The sequence below is a fragment of the Nycticebus coucang genome, chromosome 9 (genome assembly GCF_027406575.1).
Source record: "Nycticebus coucang isolate mNycCou1 chromosome 9, mNycCou1.pri, whole genome shotgun sequence".
In the NCBI taxonomy this organism is placed as follows: domain Eukaryota; kingdom Metazoa; phylum Chordata; class Mammalia; order Primates; family Lorisidae; genus Nycticebus; species Nycticebus coucang.
Window position 1 is genome coordinate 42,082,524 of NC_069788.1, and position 20,682 is coordinate 42,103,205.

A 20,682-nucleotide genomic window follows, 5' to 3' on the forward strand; every position below is an offset into this window, starting at 1 on the left:
TATTTTTTTGTTGCAGTTTGGCCAGGGCTGGGTTTGAACCTGTCACCCTCGGCATATGGGGCCGGCACTCTACTCACTGAGCCACAGGCGCTGCCCTGGAATTTTTTTTTTTTAATTGTCGGAGATTCATTGGGGGTACAAGAAACCAGGTTACACTGATTGCATTTGTTAGGTAAAGTCCCTCTTACAATCGTGTCTTGCCCCCAAAAGGTGTGGCACACACCAAAGTCCCACCCGCCCCTTCCCTCTCTCTGCTCTTCTTTTCCCCACTCCCACCACGTCCTTAATTGTTCTCATATCAAAATTGAGTACACAGGATCCATGCTTCTCCATTCTTGTGAAGCTTTACTAAGAATAATGTGTTCCATTTCCATCCAGGTTAATCAAAGGAGGTAAAGTCTTCATTTTTTAAATGGCTCAATAGTATTCTATGGTGTACATATACCACAGCTTGTTAATCCATTCCTGGGTTGGTGGGCATTTAGGCTGTTTCCACATTTTGGTGATTGTAATTTGAGTTGCAATAAACAGTCTAGTGCAAGTGTCCTTATGATAAAAGGATTTCTTTCCTTCTGGGTAGATGCCCAGTAATGGGAATGCAGGATCAAATGGGAGCTCTACCTTGAGTTCTGTGAGGTTTCTCCATACTTCCTTCCAGAAAGGTTGTACTAGTTTGCAGTCCCACCAGTGGTGGAAAAGTGTTCCCTTCTCTCCACATCCACGCCAGCATCTGCAGTTCTGAGATTTTGTGATGTGGGCCATTCTCACTGGGCTTAGATGGTATCTCAGGGTGTTTTTGATGTGCATTTCTCTAATAAATAGGGATGATGAGCATTTTTTCATGTTAGCCATTTGTCTGTCTTCTTTAGAGAAGGTTCTATTCATGTCTCTTGCCCATTGATATATGGGATTGTTGGCTTTTTTCATGTAGCTTGAGTTCTCCATAGATTCTGGTTATCAAGCTTTTATCTGATTAAAACATGCCAATATCCTTTCCCATTGTGTAGATTGTCTATTTGCTTTGGTTGTTGTCTCCTTAGCTGTACAGAAGCTTTTCAGTTTAATTAAGACCCATTTATTTTGTTGTTGCCATGGCAGTCTTCTTCATAAAGTCTTTCTCCAGGCCAATATCTTCCAGTGATTTTCCTATGCTTTGAGGATTTATATTGTTTCATGCCTTAAATTTAAGTCCTTTATCCATCTTGAATCAATTTTTGTGAGTGGAGAAAGGTGTGGGTCCAGTTTCAGTCTTTTGTATGTGGATATCCAGTTCTCCCAACACTATTTATTGAATAGGGAGTCTTTCCCCCAAGGTATGATCTTGTTAGATTTATAGAAGATTAGGTGGTTGTAAGATGTTAGTTTCATTTCCTGGTTTTCTATTCGATTTCAAATGTCTGTGTCTCTATTTTTGTGCCAGTACCATGCTGTCTTGACCACTATGGCTTTGTAGTACAGCCTAAAATCTGGTATCATGTTGCCCCCAGCTTTATTTTTATTACCAAGAACTGCCTTAGCTATACGGGTTTTTTTCTGGTTCCATACAAAACGCAGAATCATTTTTTCCAAATCTTGAAAGTACGATGTTGGTATTTTAATAGGAATGGCATCGAATAAGTAGATTGCTTTGGGAAGTATAGACATTTTAACAATGTTGATTCTTCCCAACCATGAGCATGGTATGTTCTTCCATTTGTTAATGTCTTCTGCTATTTCTTAGGATTTCATAATTTTCTTTATAGAGGTCCTTCACCTGCTTTGTTAGGTATATTCCTAGGTATTTCATTTTCATTGAAGCTATGGTGAAGGGAGTTGTGTCCTTAATTAGCCTCTCATCTTGACTGTTATTGGCATATACAAAGGCAACTGATTTGTGGACATTGATTTTACATCCTGAGACATTACTGTATTTTTTGATGACTTCCAGGAGTCTTGTGGTTGAGTCTTTGTGGTTCTCTAAGTATAAGATCATGTCATCAGCAAAGAGGGAGAGTTTGACCTCCTCTACTCCTATTTCAATTCCCTTTATTTCCTTGTCTTGCCTAATTGTATTGGCTAGCACTTCGAGTACTACGTTGAAAACTAATGGTGACAGAGAACAACCTGTCGGTTCCAGTTCTAAGAGGAAAAGCTTTCAGTTTTTTCTTTCTTTCTTAGAAAAAGAAAGAGGGTTTCTTTTTCTAAGAGGAAAGGGCTTGTTATAGATAGCTTCAATCAGTTTCAGAAATGTGCTACCTATGCCTATACTCTTCAGTGTTCTAATTAGAAAAGAATGCTGGATTTTATCAAATGCTTTTTCTGCATCTATTTGAGAGGATCATATGGTCTTTATTTTTGCTTCTGTTAATATGGTGGATGATGTTTATAGACTTGTGTATGTTAAACCAGCCTTGCATCCCTGAGATAAGACAAATCAATTCTTTTTTTTTTTTTTTTTAATTTGGCCAGGGCTGGGTTTGAACCCACCACCTCCGGCATATGGGACTGGCGCCCTACCTGCTGAGCCACAGGCACCGCCCCGACAAATCAATTCTTAAATGGTCAAAAGACTTAAAGAGAAACTTCATAAAAGAATATACACATATAGCAAGGAAGCACATAAAAAAGGGTTTGATATCATTAGTCATCACAGAAATACACATTAAAACCACAATGATACAACACTACACCCCTCTAGGGTGGCTAAAATGAAAAGAATTGATGATGCTGACAAAAAATGTAGAGTAACAAGAACTTCGTACTTTGCTAGAAGGAGTTTAAAACAGTACAACCACTTTAGAAAACTGTGTGACATTTTAAAATAGTTAAACATACATCTACCCCGTAACCCAAAATTTCCCACTCTTAATTATTTATCCAAGAGAAATAAAAGTATGTATGTATGTATTTACTTCGAGACAGGCTGTCACTTTGTTGCCCAGGTTAGAGTACAGTGGTGTGATCACAGCTCCCTGAAGCCTTAATTTCTGGGCTCAAGAGGCCTGCTCGCCTCCGTCTCCTAAGTAGCTTACGTACTACCATACCCAGCTAATATTTCCTATTTCATGTAGAGACAGAGTCGCATCTCATCATATTGCCCAAGTTGCTCTTGAACTCCTGGCCTTAAGTGATCCACCCACTTTAGCTTCCCAAAATGCTGGGATTATAAATGTGAGCCACTGAGCCTCGTCCCCTAAAAGTTTTGTACGAGAATGTAGCAAGGCCAGGTGCAGTGGCTCACACCTATAATCCTAGCAGTCTGGGAGGCTCGGGCCAGCAGATTACTTGAGCTCAGGAGTTCAAGACCAGCATGAGCAAGAGCGAGACCACATCCCTAAAAACAGCAGGCACCTATAGTCCCAGCTAGTCAGGAGGCTGAGGCAAGAGAATCATTTGAGTCCAAGAGTTTGAGGTTGGCTAGGCTGACGCCATGGCACGCTATCAAGGGAGACAAAATGAGACTCTGACTCAAAAAAAAAAAAGTTTGTAGCAGCTTTATTCATAATAGTCCCAGACTGGAAATATCTGAAGTGGCCATAAACACAAGCATAAATTATAGTATATCCATATAATGAAACATCATCCATCAAGAAAAAGAAAAAATTAACACAAAATGTATGAATCTCAAAAACATTACGGTCAGGAAAAAAGCCCAGATACAAAAGTGTACACTATAAAATTCCATTTATATAAAGTTCTAGAACAGGCAAAACTAACCCATGATGATCAAAATCAGAAGGGCTACTTTGGGGTTGACTAAGTAGGGGCACAAAGAAATTTCCTGAGGTAATGGAAATAGTTTTTATCTTAACAGGGATGTAGGCTACATGGATATATCAATTTGTCAAACCTGAAGTACACATTTAAGATGTACATTTCACTTACAAAATTATACCTCAACTTTTTTTAAAAAAGAAAGACAAGTGGTTGGTTATAGGGTGGCTTAAACACACCACGCTGTTGGAAACACTGAAGTCCAGTTCTACCATATATCCATGCACATTTGCAGCAGATGGCACCATGGCTCAGCAAAAAGAAGCGTTTTGTAGCCCAGTTTTACAAAGTCCTAGCTAGGCAGGGCCCTGGTCCTGTTTCCTCATCTAAACATGCTGAAGTTTAGTGTCTGCTCCCCCTTGGTACCTACCAGTACTAGCAAGATGAGAGAGCTAATGTGGCAGCACAGTGGAAAGTTAAAATACCAGATGATGCTGGAAAAATATGAAAGAGCAGGATAAAGACTTCTTCCCTTTCTACGATTCTCCAGGGCCACCTATACCTTCAAACTTTTCTGGGAGACTTGAGATTGGACCCATTGGTATGGCCTTTCCAACACCTGTTTGCCCCCCCAAAGGCCCCTTTCAATTGATTCATTGCTACTATGCAACCCTCCAATATACCTCAAACAGCATTTTTCTAAGACCTACCCACTGAGAAAACTGAGGCTAATGTCACAATTTTAAATTATTACTCCACTAACAGGGAGTGGGAGAAACAAAGAAGATAAAGAAAACAGCATTCAGATCACCATCTTGGGAGCTCATGAACTGACAAAGTTCTGGCACCTCCGACACATGTTGTACACTTGCTTTCCATCCATTTCCTGCCTCCAAACAGGGGACCTCACCTGACGGTTGTTTGTAACAACAGCAATTAAAGGGACGTTACTCCTGCCTCCAGGGACACAGGCTACTCTCTGTAAGGTTTCACTATCATACTCAGGCTCCTGTGGGCAGGCCTACACCAGCCAGTCACTCATCTGCCACTCTTGGGACAGGGCATAGCAGCAGGATAGGGGTCCCTAAAATAAACAAAGTCCCAGGGAGCCCTAGAACCAGTAGACCAACCCCAGTTACCAATTTGTCAGAGTTGACAAAGTGATAACAAGAGCCAGTCATTCAATACTTCATTCTTTTGTCTTCCTTAATATCCTAGTGGTAACAGCAAAAACATCGTTGGCTTACCTCTCATTGGACCGTATCATGTAGTCAGTAAATTCTTGGTCTCCCTTGATCACTTCCAAGGGGACCACCAGGTTGACATCTGAATCGGTATTCCGCAGCTGGTTGAGTTTAATATTCACTGAGAAGAGGTACTCCCGAACGTCATCAATACCCACCTTCAGGCCCTTGCACACCACGTATCTGGCAGGAGATACCCTGTCACTCCACTGATCAAGCGTTTTCTCCCCACACATCCCCATATATTTCTTCCCCCCTATCCCTCTGTGGAGTCCCAAAGCTAAGCAGCTTCCCTGCTCAACCTTAAGTCTACGACAAAACAGCATAGACCCTATGCAGCAAAAGTTCACTTCCCTTTTATGTTAGGCTGTATTTCTACTCTCTATGCTGGTGGTTCCCAACTTCCTATGCCAGACAGGCTGAATCACCACCACCTGGGAAGCCCAGTAAATTACAGACCTAATGATCAGACTCTCCACGGACAGAGACCAGAAATCTCTATTTTTAACACCAATTCTGTTGGTTACATTTTCTCTCACCTGGTGTGGGGGCACCATGTCCCACCTGGGATGCCAGCAGTGCCTCTGGATAGTGGTCTCTGTGCCCTTTCTCACCCTATGTCTCTCCAAGTGTCCCTATTATCGGCCACTTTCTCTAAACCATGAATGACCCATATAAGTGTTGAGAATAAGGGTTATGGAGAAGGAGGCAAAGGTTGACCAGACACAACACAGAACAAATAAGATCCAAGAATCTTGACTCTTTCTTACTGGCTCTAATCACTTCTTTAAAGTTGAAATTTTTAACATAGGCTGAGATGGCATATCAGAGATATACGCTGGAATTTACCATTCTGGCATTTAGCCAACTAATCTGGCTAAACAAGAGACAAAAGCCTCACCTCTCTGAGTTGGCGGGCCGGCTAGTAATGGGCTTGAAGAGACATACTCGTTCAAAGCAGCAGTACAGTAGGTAAATAAGGCCCACACTGAACGGTGTGAACAAGTCGAAGGTTTTACAGATGAAATGGCCTCCTGGATTAAAGAGAAAATACCAAAAGCAGTCGATGGGTCTATTTCCAGAGTTGAGTAAGGTAGTCTTTGGGAGTAAATATGACAAAGTCACTAAATGAGTTTAAAGGGGAGAATCAGCGTTAGATTGGACTTTGAGGATTCTATAGCTCTTTCTTCTCCCTAAATTCCCCATTTAGCCACCTGTCACTTCATATAAGTAGTTTTTTTAACTTCCCAGCCAACCCTTGCACATGCTTGTCCAATAAGGCCTCTAGAGGGTCCTAGGCAAGTGTCACCTGTCCGGACAATGGACAGCGCCATGAGGAACTGACACAGCAGTAGCTGCTTGCTGAGGATCTCCTGTAGGTTCTCCTGCCCCTCCACTGAGAAACCCTGAAACAAAGAGCACAGGGATTGGGGTAGGAAAGAGCAACAAGAAGGGCTGAGAAGAACATGCCTATCTCATCTTCATCGAGAGTTCAAGTGTCTTCACTGATCTCTGCTATCTGACTGATAAAGATTCAGCTCAGTGTTTAAGTTATTTTGACAAGGTCACATGGCTTGTCACAGAGAGAGTAAACATTAAAATCCAGGCTTAGCTACTGACCAAAGCCCCTTTCCTGCTCTATCACTCTCATGGGACACAGCCAAGTCTGCTTTTCCAAGGAGATGGTCCAGAAAAATGTTTTAAATCATGTGAGACTCCAGGGAGACTAAGGCAGAACAAAGGCAAAATATTGGCTAGTCACAGATCAACCACAAAACAGGAAACAGAATATTATGGTGAATCCCAACAAAACCAGGAAATAAGTATATTGGGAACACTATATCTGGGCTCACTAATAGACTGTGCTGACTGCTGAACAGGCCCCAGTCTGATGACAGGAGAAAAGTTAACTCTAATAGTGATGGTAATACCTCTCTGTTGACCAAGGATTTAATTACAATATACCTTTCCCATCCTAAGACTATGGAGCCTCTTCCTTTAAAGAATATGTGCTACTGCTCCCAGAGTGTGATCTCCCTCTTTGTGAGACCTTTGCAGGGAGCAGAAAGTTAAGCTTACACAAAAGTAAAGGAGGATGAAGGCTGTATGGGAACAGTTTCAGTTTGCAAAATAAAAAGTTCTGAAAATCTTTTCCACAACAGTGAATACACTTAACATTACTGGACAGGACGCACTAAAAATGATTAAGACGATAAATGTTATATTACTTTTTTACTTTTTACAACATAACAATTTTTGAAAAAAGGAAGCTGTCCCCTATTAAACTGGCCCCAGCCAAGCCAGGTCCCCCTAATTCAGTCCTACAAAAGTAACAGCTAAAGGACTCAGGATCAAAAATGTTTAGCAACTTCTTTACAAGATGCTTCTCAAAACACATGCTTGATTATATTATTAAAAAAAAAAAAGCCCCAGTCATCCCTCTACAGTGCTGGAACAGAAAAACAATTCTTAAGTTTGCAAATCTAGCTGCTGCACAAGCACCACTGTGCTAACAGATCCCCACATCTGCCTGACCAGACCAACCCTTTTCTCAGCCATTTTCTGCTGCGCACAGTGCTTTGGTAAGCCAGGGCATCTTCAGATGCTATGCGGACATCCTGCCTGCCATCCTATACTTTGCCCACAGCTAATGCTTGAGAGGCCATCCAAAGAGCTCCAGAGGCTTTTATTAACTCTAGCTATGGGACCCTGGGGCAACTGCCACACTTTGCCTGTCCTTCCTCCAAAGTAGTGGCTCAGTCCAGAACGGACTACCTGCAGGGTCAGATTGCTGTGTGAAAACTTCCGCTGCACAAAGGTGCAATAGGCTCCCCTTTTTGTCTCAAGCAACAACCCAAAGACAAGGCCCTTTGAATATTCACTTTAGTCCAGCAACTGAAAGTCTTCTGTGGATTCCCCTGAGCTGTTGTCTTTGGTTATATGGCCATGTGTCAGCCTCTGAGAAGCTTGGGAGTGGCCATGTATGGACAGCCTCCACCAGGGTCAAAACCAAGATGACATATGATGGAAATGTTCTTCCCATTCAGTTTTTTCCAACTGGTTGCAGTCATGGTCCTTGCCTCACTATGTCTCACAGCAAACCAAAATCCTCTGATAAAAAAGTGAGCTAGGAAATTCCACCTTGCTCCAGGCAAAGGTATCTACAACATCACAGTCTTTACAAAATGACCACAGAAAATGTGTACAACAAAGAATGAAAATGGACATTCCCTACTATTGAATAGTGGACTACTATCTTCCAGGGACAGTTAAAAGCCTAAACCAAACAAAAACTATTCTCCAACCTCTAAAATAAAAAATCCCTAATGCATAACTCTATGGAGAAAAGGTCACCTACCCCATCAGCCATCAGAAAGTGGACACCTTTGCGATCTGTGTTATCCAGGACAAAATTCCGAAAAGCACTGATGTTCTCCGGGCGGGTGATATCTCCATCTCCATCAATTCCACCCTCACCTGGCAAGACATAAGATTCACAGTGAGCTCATCTCCCCTAATGTGCCAGGAGCTGGGACACGAGCTCTCTGGGACTGTGAACACAGGCATCAGGTGAGTCTGGAGACCTGGGACCCATTCTGCAAGGCTACCTTACAGTGATGGGCAAGGAAGAACAAGTGACCTACTATAATAAACCAGAGTGCCAAAGAATTGGACAGCCAAGAATCATTAACAGAAACAGTGCCTTTCTCTTCAAGACCCAAGAATGTGATGAAAACATCTACATTTAGGAACCAGTATCAATTTTTAAATAAAGGACTTACGTTATGAAAGGACTTACGATTTTCTGCCAAATCACAGCAATCAAAATAGAGCAGAAAGACTGCTGTGGGACTGCTGAGCTGTCTGATACCCAGCCCATTCCACACCTGGCAAACAGGGCTGGAGATGTGTGTGGGGTTTATATTTGTTAATAACCCTGCCAGCTCTCAGCCAGAGATCAGGCGGTTTCATTATCTCCTACCACCACAGGAGAACAGTGCCTCTGAAAGGAGGAATTAATATGGCTTTGATGAGAGTCTGCCAAGCAGTGTTGACCTGTATTCTGCAGGCCCAGGGTAAAAAGGGACAGTCCAGAGGGAACCAAGACCCTCGTAACATGGACTACGAACCCCAGGCTAAGAGACCTACGAGAGAAAACACAGCACATAGATAACAGCTGCTTCCAACCTGAAGTCCCCACAAAGGGGATGTCCCTCATACCTCCTAGTACCCTCCTCAGTGTCCCTACCATAGTAGGGTTCGAAGAGTTCGCTAGAGGCAGAGTAGAAGTCCTCCAGCTTGAAGTCATTAGGGCCCTTCAGAGTCATTCCAAAGCCCTTTGCGTGCCACTTCTTCCTCCACAGCACATACTCTGAGAAGCCTCCTGGGCCCGCGCAGACGTCAGCAAAGTATAGAAGCTCAGCTTCCCGGTCCTTCAGCAGCAGCTTCTGCAAAGGCAAGTAGAGGACAAGAAAGCAAGGGAGGCAAGATGGCTCAATGGGGAACAGGAAGGAGAATGCGGGGAGAGTAAAATAAGCCTTTCAGCAAGGACAATCCAGAGTTCCTCCCACCCCCCACAGGGCCACAACACCCAGAAAATGATATCATCTGTGATTATCACCCTCCATAGTTGCCCAACCCACCCTCAAAATACCCAGAATTCCTAACTTAGACTCCTAATAAAAACATCTTCATGATATCTGCATGTGTGTTTTTTTTTGCAGAGACAGAGTCTCACTTTACCGCCCTTGGTAGAGGGCCATGATGTCACAGGACTCACAGCAACCTCCAGCTCCTGGGGTTCCGCGATTCTCCCACCTCAGCCTCCCAAGCAGCTAGGACTACAGGCGCCCGCCACAACGCCCAGCTATTTTTTTTGTTGTTGTTGCAGTTCGGCCAGGGCTGGGTTTGAACCCGCCACCCTTGGCATATGGGGCCAGCACCCTACGCACTGAGCCACAGGCACCACCCAGTATTTTTTATTGCTCAGAGTCTTTTTCTCACCATATCCTTTCTTTCAAGAGTCCTAATGAGCAGAAGATACTATGTGCCCCATATTACAGAGGAAAAACAGGCACCAAGACACAAAGTAACCTGCTCACAACCAGTCTGCAACAAAGCTAAACCAGAATCTAGTCAACTTGACCTCTAGACTCAGGTCTTCCTATCCAGCCAAAGTCAGGGGGGCTCTAATGTCAACTCACTCCCATTCACAAGGATCTGCCTTTCTGGACCATTGGCTCTGTCTTCCTTTCTCCCCCTACCTCTTTGGCTCGCCTCCCCATTTTCCCCCACAATTAACTTTTTTTTTTAAAGGCAGGCATGAAACAAAGTTTATTGAGGAAAAGAAAAGTAGGTTTATAGAGTAAGAGCAAGACATAGGCTTATAGAGCAAGTTATGTTAGCCACAGACAGCCAATGGGCCTCCACTGCCAGGGCAACGTGGCCTGCTTCTTTGTTTGTTTGAGACAAAATCTCACTCTGTTGCACCACAGCCTCAAATTCCTGGGCTCAAGCAATCCTCCTATCTCAGCCTCCCAAGTAGGTTGGACTATAGGAGCCCACCACAACACCCAGCTACTTTTTCTATTTTTCTTTTCTTTTTTTTTTTTTTGCAGTTTTGTCCGGGGCTGGGTTTGAACCCACCACCTCCAGCATATGGGGCCAGTGCCCTACTCCTTTGAGCCACAGGCACTGCCCAATTTTTCTATTTTTAGTACAAATAGAATCTTGCTCTTGCTTAGGCTGGTCTTGAATTCCTGAGCTCAAGCGACTTTCCCACCTTGTTCTCCCAGAATGCTAGGATTACAGACATGTGCCACCATACCTAGCCCGCAATTATTTTATTTTTTATTTTGAAATAATTTTGGGTTTGCAGAAAAGTTGCCAAGATAGTACAGAGTTCCTATACCATTCACCCACGTTCCACTTTTGTTAATACCTCATGCAAACATGGGTACCTTTGTCAAAACTAAGAAACATTAGTTTTAAACGTCACTATTAATTGAACTCCAGATTTCACTTAGATTTTACTAGGCTCCCTTTTCTGTTCCAAGACACCACATTCATTTGGTCACCCTTCTTTTTTGTACTCCCGTCCTTCTTCTGCCTTTGCCCAAGTCCAACCAGTGAGGCCGGGGCACTGCACAGCTGGAAGTTGACAAGGCAGAGAGAGAAGGAAATACTGGTGTGTAGCAACAGCAACTTCTAGGCAACCCTCAGAGTACTCACCCACCTTGGGATTGATTAAACAACAGTAATCATCTGAATCTTGGTGTGATTACACTTTGGGTCCCTTGAGTAGCTTTATCTCTTAACCCCAAATTTATGCTGAACCCAGAACTGGACCATGTGCTAGGAATGCTCTTACCCATACCTGAGCCCTAGCCAGTGAATTCTACCCACTCTCCACAGTAGAGAGGATGTACTGTCTACACTGGTGACAGCAAACATTGAGCTCTACAGGTAGGTGACAGCAGAGGACTACAGTTGCCCTGGGACTGTGATGAACATTTAGCAGGAAGAGGCTTGGGGACATCAGCCTTCCCTCTACATGTTTAGCATGGCCTATTGCTTGTCTAGAATTCTGCAACTGCTAGATAAAGATCAGAAAGCTTTAGGGGAGATAGTTATAAAGAAGAAATAGGTACGTGTATACCAGTGTTTACAACCCAGTCACTTCTAGGTGACAAGGGCCTTACGTCTGACGATAGCTACCTAGCTTCAAAATAGTGAAAAAGTCTCTAGAGAAAGTGACTATAGCTAAAAATAAACTTCATCATCCTGTAACAAGCCCACAAGCTAACGCATACCAGTTCCTTACCCCCTTCCCCACTATCTACCCTAGCATTCTTTGTTCCTGAGCCAATTATTCATGTTTTGGGATTATATTCATCTGCACACACAAAAAGGCCTAATGGCATTTACCAAGCACATTATGTAGCATCTTCAAGTCAGCAGAGTAGTGATGAGGCAGAGGCCATGAGCTTAAGCCCTGCACACATTGCAAAAAGGAGAAACACTGTTCCTACCCACTGGCTGTAGAGCCCCAGGCTCTAGCCTCTCTGGATGAACTACTGGTCCACAGGAAGACTAGAGGAAGGATGGAGAATGATCAATGAGAGAAGCTCGCCTCCGAAAAGAGGGCATGAATATGATCTCATTCTGTGAATTCAAGATATATGGCCCTCACAGGCCATAGCCAGGCGGTCTCTTTATAGGAAGGACAGTTGGAGGATTGGCCATTTCCTGGCTGTGCAGTCAAGGGAAAGCACACAATTTAAGTCATTAAGCTCAAGCCTTTCCCCAACCATAATTTGGGACTAATATAGATATTTCTTAAGGCTGTTGTAAAATTAAAGTAACCTATGTCAAAGATCTTTATAAACTGTAAAGTATTAAACAAATGTAAGATGATATTATATTCAACCAGATCAACTTCTCTTAGTCAAAACTCTTGTCCTTTTCCATCTTTTCCTCCTTCCACTGCCTAGTACAATAGTACTCTACGCTCAGTAGATACCGTAAATGATGTCTAATGTCCACCATATTGGACTGAAACTTAAAGATCTACATTCAGTTTTTGTCTTCCGTAATGCTTCACAGACAGTATTTTCTTACCTCAACCATATTGCCCGGCACACAAATCCCTGACATAATGTAACAGTTTATAATATGCTACCATATTCCCTAAGGATCCAAATAAATTCCCTTCCCTCCCTTGTCTCTTCCACTTCTTATTTATAATTTCTTTCTCTGCCCCCCCCCCCACCACCACCCCTGGTCCCTTTTCTCCTTTTACCACAACCTGTAGCACCAAAGACCTATTTAAAAACTTCAAAGTTCCCTCCCCCCCACCACCACTGGCCCCATTACTACCTCCCAAGTTCTCTATACTCCAAGTTTCCAAGTTCTCCTGCCCTTAGTCTATAATTTGTCTGATCCAAGAGCCACTAAGATCCCAGCAAACCTGGTTATGTGCCTGGGCCTTCAGCCACTCCCTCCTCTGCTGAGGACTGCTCCAGTATCTCGCCTGAAAACCACACCAAGCCTGCTGGGCTTGGCTGTCACTCTGGTCCTCAAGGGAAAATGGAGATGAAAAGAGAGAAGAAAATACTAGGGGCTGGAGAGAAATCACTTTTTATAGTGGAGTGCAGAGAAACATCTCAGAAAGGGCAATTCTCCATGGCCACTAACAATCAATTCAGGTCAAGCAGCAGCCTGAAGCATTATAAACTCAGCTGCCTTTTCCTATGTAACTAACATCTCCACCCTCGACCTGAATGGTACAACCCTGGTGCCTACTTCATTTTCATGACAGCAAAAAGCAATAACCAGATACCAGCTGCTGGAGGCATTTTCATTCAAAAGCCCAAAAAGATGCTGTGACTTCCCATCAGCTTGACAGAGCTCCCCTGCCAGACAGGGGTTTAAAGGAAATCATTTGGAGCTCAGAAAATTAAATCAACATTGTATCAACCTAATTTTCTCAAGATGCTAATTCCAAAAGCCCTTTTGTGTTGCCTGCTGGTAGTGGGAAATGGTGGGGGCAGGGGCGAGACCTGGGAGAGAAAAATAGGTAAAGGCTGGAGGGGTCTACATGCCAGCTTTGTTGGCATGGAGGAAGCAGTTAGGTAGGTGGAGCTGAAACATTAAAGAACTTGGAAAATAAGGTTCTTTAGCTGGTAGATAATCAGCAGTATAGTGGAATGAGGGGTGAGTGAAGCAGAAACAGGTTTGGGGATAGCTGGCTTCTGGCCCTGTCACTGTCAAAGAAAACTGACTTACTAGCGCTGGGTAAAAATGCTTTGAAACCCTGAAGGGAATTCCAGAATGAAATTTCCCTTTTTTCTTTCTCTATCACTATGGAGAGTCTGTGTTCAGAGAAATGAGATGCAGCAGAGTAGAAAATCATTTTGCTCTACCACTTTCTGAGAAGGGCCAAAGCCTCATAATTAAGATCCCACACAAAGCTTGTTCAGAGAGGCAAAGAGAAAAAGTGGCCCAGTCTGAAGTCACAAATCTTAGAGCTGAAACAGATCTTAAGAGCATTTTGGTTCTACCCCAGCTGTCTGGCAGGTTAGAAGAGCTTATTTCAGAAAGAGGCAGCTGAGGCTGGAAACAGACATGATGCTGAGTTGAAGTAAACCAGTGAAAATGCACACTGAAAAGCCCACATTTCTTTCAACAGACCCCATTTCCTGGAGTACTCCTCTCTCATATCAGAAATTGCATAGAAATCAGATGATGTCACAGGTTTCAATGTGGAAAATAAGCCTGCTTTATGAACTGTATTAATCCTTCCTCTCTACCTCCATGGTAGGAAAGCAAAGCTAAAGCTCCCTGGTGGTAAGTGGCCTCCAAACATCAATGAGGAAGGAAGGCTTTATAAACATCCCAAACCAGCACCTTACCAGCTCTCAAAGGCACCAGAATGTCCAGATGTTAAGTACCATAGGAACAGAGGGTCACATCTATCTCATTCAAAATGAGGTATCCAGTGCCTGGCAAACGGATAAATATAGGAGGGTAGCCCAGGCCCTAACTAACTCACAGGTTTATCCCCCTAGGCCTACAGTTGCCACAGCTATTGAATTTGTCCAGAAATGTCCCTTCTCCACTGCCACAAGCCCTGTCCACGACCACTGGGAATGAGCAACAGGATCTGCAGAGTTTGAGGGCTAGAACTCCAAGACTGAAGCAAGTGCCCTGAAGACAACTGCTTATTCGGTCACACTGTGGACCACAGGAACCGTGTGGGACTCTATCTGAGGAGCTTAAACCAAAATATTTCTATCACATAGCCAGAACACTCTCCTAGCATGGAAAATGACAATTTCCAAGTCACTGAAGCTTAAAGCCTACTTAAACCCACAAACTCAGAAGCAGAATCTTGTTCTCACCCCAGAAGAGTCCCGTGGATTCGTGAACATTCGATCAAACACAAAATCCATATTAGCCATCTTCATTGCTGCCCTGCAACAAAGCAAGAGAGAAAAGCATTAATTCAGGGGGAGTTCGGGAGTGGAAAAAAAAAATGTTTTAAAAAGTATAACTCATGGGCCGCGCCTGTGGCTCAGTCGGTAGGGCGCCGGCCCCATATACCGAGGGTGGCGGGTTCAAATCCGGCCCCGGCCAAACTACAACCAAAAAATAGCCGGGCGTTGTGGCAGGCGCCTGTAGTCCCAGCTACTCGGGAGGCTGAGGCAAGAGAATTGCTTAAGCCCAGGAGTTGGAGGTTGCTGTGAGCTGTGTGAGGCCACGGCACTCTACCGAGGGCCATAAAGTGAGACTCTGTCTCTACATAAAAAAAAAAAAAAGTATAACTCATTACCAATAGATATGGAAAGATGAGGTTCAAATGAAAATGGGGAACAAGTTGTGCCAAGGGAAGGGAGGGAAATGTCAGTAAACCTGTTTAGGAAGAAGACTCCTCGGATCATCTCATAGGGATTGGCCCGAGTCCGAGCTCGCCGCATCTCTTCCCCATCCAGGACATCAAACACACTCTGTCCAGAGACAATCAAAATGTTAAGGTGAGTGTTATCTCAGCCCCTCTAGGATGGGACAGGGGTCTTAAAAGCTGCATCGCAGGGCAGCACCTGTGGCTCAGTGGGTAGGGCGCCAGCCCCACATACCAAGGGTGGCAGGGTCGAACCTGGCCCTGGCCAAACTGCAACAAAAAATAGCCAGACATGGTGGCGGGCACCTAAAGTCCCAGCTACTTGGGAGGCTGAGGCAAGAGAATCGCCTAAGCCCAGAAGTTGGAGGTTGCTGTGAGCTGTGACACCACAGCACTCTACCGAGGGCAACAAAGTGAGACTCTATCTCAAAAAAACAAAAAGCTGCATAGCAGAACTCATAGCCTCAAAGGAGCTAGGCTCCCATTGCATATCAGCTCTGAAATGACTAGTTGTGTGATCCTAGACAATCACTCTGACCCTCAACTACCTCACCTGTAAAATGGTAAAAAAAAAAAAAAAATGTAAGCAGGTGCCTGGCACATGGCAAGTGGTTAAAAACAGCACCTGTTGTTATAAACAGAGTCACCTCTAGCCATTGCTACTTCTCACAGCACATTTGTTTCCTCACTCTACACCAGGAGCAACTTTCCAAGGGACCAAAGTTCTGTTATGAAGGCTTACTTGACCAGTGCTCACTCAGAGAGAGAGAAAACAAACAGAAGACCAGGGTTTTCTGAAGGCTCCTCCCACACAGTAGAGACTGCTTCTCCCCTCAAAGTCCCCTCATTACCATCCTCTCTGGAAAAAGGAGACCTCTTCACCTGAGGTCCAGTCACTTTATAGATATCCCCAACCCTATAGCTGCCAAAAAATAAAATCTGTAAGGCTGATCGGAGGCCTGTCTTCTTCTCCAACTCATTTCCTTCTCAGTTTCCCTGGCTTATTCTTCCCCAGACAATGTGCTTCCTGAGCTACAATGGGGCCAAAAAGTATCAACGGGAGGCTAACATTCATACAGGTGCTTTGCACCCTCTATTTCACTTAAATATGACAACCCTGACAAGTATTTTCTCTCCATTTTGTAGGTGCAGAAACTCAAACTTAAGAGAAGCTAAAGCAATTGGCCCAAGGGCACACAGCAAGAAAGCTACAGAACTAGGATTTGAATCCAGGTCTATTCAATGCTAAAGAATGAGTCCAGGCCCCCTTAGGATTATAATAAACCAACCCCAAAAGGTTAAGAATTCGCTCAACCTTAAGGACCACAGAACAGCAAAATACTACAAGGCAGGACAGTCACCAGGAAAAAAAGAACAACTTAGAGATAGCATCCACACTACACATCCGATTTCCAGGAAAAATCACAACAAACTCAAAAGGAGAATGATGCCCAGCAAATTACCTCACACAGGTTTTTAAGTCTGGCTGTAGTCCCTAGGCCTTACCTTACACTGCAACATACTGTGAAGCAGCTCTTCCCCACAAAACTCTGTTTCATCTTCAATAATCATCTTTCTCTATAGAGAGAAGAAAACAGTAAATGACCATGTGCCATTACATTTAGGGGAATGAAGAATTTAGGGTTCTAAGTGACTGGAGTAAATAGGGGCTTGCGTCCCTGCCAAGAAACATCAATCCCTGCAAGGTAGGAAAGAGAAAATCCTAAATCCCTCTGGCTATACTCCAGATGGCTGTGAGATGAAGCAGCCGCCTGAGAGCTCTGTGTAGAGCACCATATGGACACAAGACTCATGAATACTGAGACTGGGAAAAGCAACAGGAAGAAGACATTCAAACTGTCTGTCCCTGGAGTGCAAAGGCAGAAGGATGGGGAGTCCCTCAGATGACATAAGCCTGACCTTCTATCAGGAAGCCTCTCGCTCTGTGGTGAGTACAAATGCCTGACACCAGGCACCGACCTGGCAGTGTTACAGAAAACAAGGATCCAAAGCGGTTCCATGGGGATGTCAAGTCCAACCCCACGTGTGAGTGAAGCCACCTCTAACCCAAAACAGACAAACTCTGTGGCCTCTGGTCTTACACTCTTAAAAATCATTCAAGACTCCAGTTTTTGTTATATGGGATACATAACAGATATATATTACCACAAATTGAGAAAAATTTTAAATGTTTCTTAATTAGATTTAGAAGAATGTGATATTAACATAAATGACATTTTTATGAAAAATAAAAAAAATTTGGTGTGGAGAATAGTACTATTTTCCATTTTAAACTGCAAGTACATGTACATACCAGACTTGAGGAAAAGTCAAAAAGTGCCAAAACTCAGAATATATTTTCCTGAAATCCTACCTTTCCTATAACCATCCAATCGCTCATTTCCTGAGTGTCAGGAATTTCAGTGGTACATTCTGGAAACCATGACACCTGCTCACAGGCACTGGGCTACAAACAAAAGAGAGGCAAGTAAGTCAGGTAAGACACATTCTCAGGGCTATGTCTCAACTCATCAGGACTTCCCCAAAACAAGAAGGACTGAGCCAGACTAAGAAGTGTCCAGGCTGCTGAGGCCAAATGCAGTAGTCATCACACATGAGAAGTGACAGCCAGAATTTGTAATTTTTTTTTTGAGACAGAGTCTCACTATGTCGCCCTTGGTAAGGTGCTGTGTGGCACAGCTCACAGCAACCTCAAACTCTTGGGCTTTTTTTTTTTTAGCTTAAATATTTTATTTGTTTGCAACTAAGCTTGTTAACACTATATAATGAAAATGTACAAAGAATAATGTTGCAGTTTTTGTTTAGATTTAAGTCAAAGACATTCATTAATAAGGAATCTTTGAATGTGAATATTCCAGAAATTTCTCTAAGCCATCTCATCAGAACAACTGCCTCTGAATATAACCTTACTTTAGAAGGTACTGGCATTTACTTGAATTAAACTCAGAATTTTTCAAAATAAGCCCTAATTAAAATAACTATTCTATATTCAAACTAAACAATATTAACAGAACTTTCCTTTCCAGAAACAGTAATAAAGGAAACAAGGCATTTTGTAAAATGTGGTCCTGAACAAGTCACAGTAAAAAATAAATGTATACTTAACTTCCACCTCCTCAAAACAGAGGCTACTTTCTGTTCCTCAGCCTTGGAAACAAGGTGAAGAACAGCCGATAAGCAACTTCAGGCAGGGGGTTGCCAAAACAAATCTCAAGCAGTTGAACATGGACACCTCAAAAGAATTGGGGGGAACCTGACCAAAGGATCAAAATTCTATTTTTAACAACTGATACAAAGGTGAAGTGGCTCCTCCCAAGCAGCAGTGCCGCCAGGGCCTGACCCAGCCCCCAGCCCACACTCACCTATGTTATGCTCCCGAGTAAACCCTGATGCTCCTGCTTCCAGGGAGACCTCCTCCCCTTGGAGGTTCAGTGTCCAGGGAGCTCTTGATAGTGTAAATGAGATGAGTGCTGACTCCACGTGGGTATTTTAAGGCTTGGAGTCAAAGTATTTTTCTAACACAGCTAGGCAAAGTCCATGTGTCAATGGCCGTCTCCAGTTTGTTCTAATTTCTCACCACACATTTGTAGATCTAGGACCGCAGACCTTCACTATATCCTCATAATCACATCTAATGTCCATCCTAACTTATGATTCATATTCTGTGCCTGGAAACAGTCCCTGTATTTAACAATAATACCTACACATAAAACAATCCACTGTTACAACTTCTATGGTCACAAAACATTAATGATCTTCTGTAGACCAAGCAAATGTTTTAAACCATAATTGTCGTGCATCAAATTCACAGCCAGAATCCCCAAGATCAAAAAAATTTGCACAATACAAATAACTTAAAACACACACACACACATATACACACACTCTCACACACACTTCTTACAGAACTGTGCTTGGGGAAACTCCATTTGTTGAGTGCCACTAAAGGCATATTTTGCTAAACTGCTGCTCCAGGTATTTTTGTTGGAAAATCTATCACAGTAGGGCACAGCTGTTTATTGGATGAGCAGAAAAGAAAGATATGCTTGTGGCAACCAGAAAGTTTTAAGGTCTTTCAAGTTGTATAAAATGAACCTGCAGAAACGTTATGTGTTCTCAGGATGCAAAGTTGGAGCTGAAAGGTGATATCAAACCAGTTGCAAAAAGTATACAGCAGCCATCTCTTGAGGTCAAACCTGGTACCCAGATATGCAACACACCTTCAGGACACATAGCTTGTTGGCCCTGTCCCATACCTTTGCATAATCTGATCATGTGTGAATTTCACAAAAGATTCATATTGTTCTGCTAGTTTGGTGTTGAGGACCTGTTTATACTCCTCCCGGATCTTGTCCTCATAGTCCTTAAGGAGACCCTCACAGATTATTCCAACTTGTCTGAGGGTGAAGGTGGGCTGGTCCTTCTTTATCCAGGAGGAACCTGGAGAACTAGGTGCTGTGAGTGCTGAGGAGTGAGGTTGACTTTCCGAAGCACAGACTTCACTCTGATTAAGAACAACTTCTAAATGTCTCCACCTCTGGTAACGACTATATTCTTGTTTTATGTTCTGAAAAATTTGCCCCGGAGTTGGAAGGCGCCGCTTGCTGCCGGGTGGGGCGGGCTGCTGCAGAGTCGGCTGCGGGGTCTGGGTCTGAAGTGGCGGTGGTGGCGGCTCGGCGTCTGGGGGCCTAAGGCTGGGAGTGGGGCCGGGGAGGGGGGCGCAGCGCCGCCGCTTCGGCGAACTGGGGCTCAGCAGAGCCGCCTCGAACTCCATGGGCTGCTTCAGCGTCGCCCTGCACGCCATGCCGTTGAGGAGCCAGAGACCGAGAGTGAACGCGACGGCAACTGCGACCCAAGGTCCGGCTCCTGAGCCAGGCTCGCAAGCCAACAAACTCTTGGGCTGAAGCGATTCTCTTGCCTCAGCCTCCCAAGTAGCTGGGACTACAGGCGCCTGCCACAACGCCCAGCTATTTTTTGTTGCAGTTGTCATTGTTCTTTAGGTGGCCCAGGCCGGGTTTGTGGCTGGCACCTTAACCACTGTACTATGGGCATGGAGCCAGGAAGTTTAACTTCTGAAGGCCAACTCCAACTCTGGTTTGAATCCTTAGAAAACTTTCCAAACCTTCAATGTTTCTTTCCTTTGTTCCGATATTACTTGATGAATACTTACTACACGCTAAGTGCTCAGAATGCAGAGTTAAATAAGATAGGGCCCTTGACCCAAAGGATTTATAATAAAAGCAGTGGGAATGCAAAGAAGCAAACAGGTAGTTAACACATACAATGTAAGTCTATGATAAGATAATCTATCAGGAAGACAGA

At 43.7% G+C, this 20,682-nt stretch overlaps 2 protein-coding genes across 4 annotated transcripts in view; both read right to left on the bottom strand.

Annotated features, from left to right (window-relative positions):
• CMTR1 (cap methyltransferase 1) overlaps positions 1-20,682 on the bottom strand; it is a 60,554-nt gene that overhangs the window by 20,845 nt on the left and 19,027 nt on the right. For all 3 annotated transcript variants that reach the window (XM_053600884.1, XM_053600882.1, XM_053600883.1), the window contains 9 exons: positions 17,714-17,806; positions 16,846-16,917; positions 15,351-15,445; positions 14,840-14,912; positions 9,187-9,385; positions 8,296-8,414; positions 6,247-6,343; positions 5,839-5,971; positions 4,941-5,120 (listed from right to left, as the gene is read on the bottom strand). In XM_053600884.1, the coding sequence (XP_053456859.1) occupies positions 4,941-5,120; positions 5,839-5,971; positions 6,247-6,343; positions 8,296-8,414; positions 9,187-9,385; positions 14,840-14,912; positions 15,351-15,445; positions 16,846-16,917; positions 17,714-17,806 (1,061 nt within the window). The remainder of the gene's footprint in view (positions 1-4,940; positions 5,121-5,838; positions 5,972-6,246; positions 6,344-8,295; positions 8,415-9,186; positions 9,386-14,839; positions 14,913-15,350; positions 15,446-16,845; positions 16,918-17,713; positions 17,807-20,682) is intronic.
• On the bottom strand, positions 17,855-20,508 carry LOC128593119 (akirin-1-like). Its single transcript, XM_053600885.1, has one exon. The coding sequence runs from the start codon at positions 20,348-20,350 to the stop codon at positions 19,583-19,585; it is 768 nt and encodes a 255-aa protein (XP_053456860.1). The 5' UTR covers positions 20,351-20,508; the 3' UTR covers positions 17,855-19,582.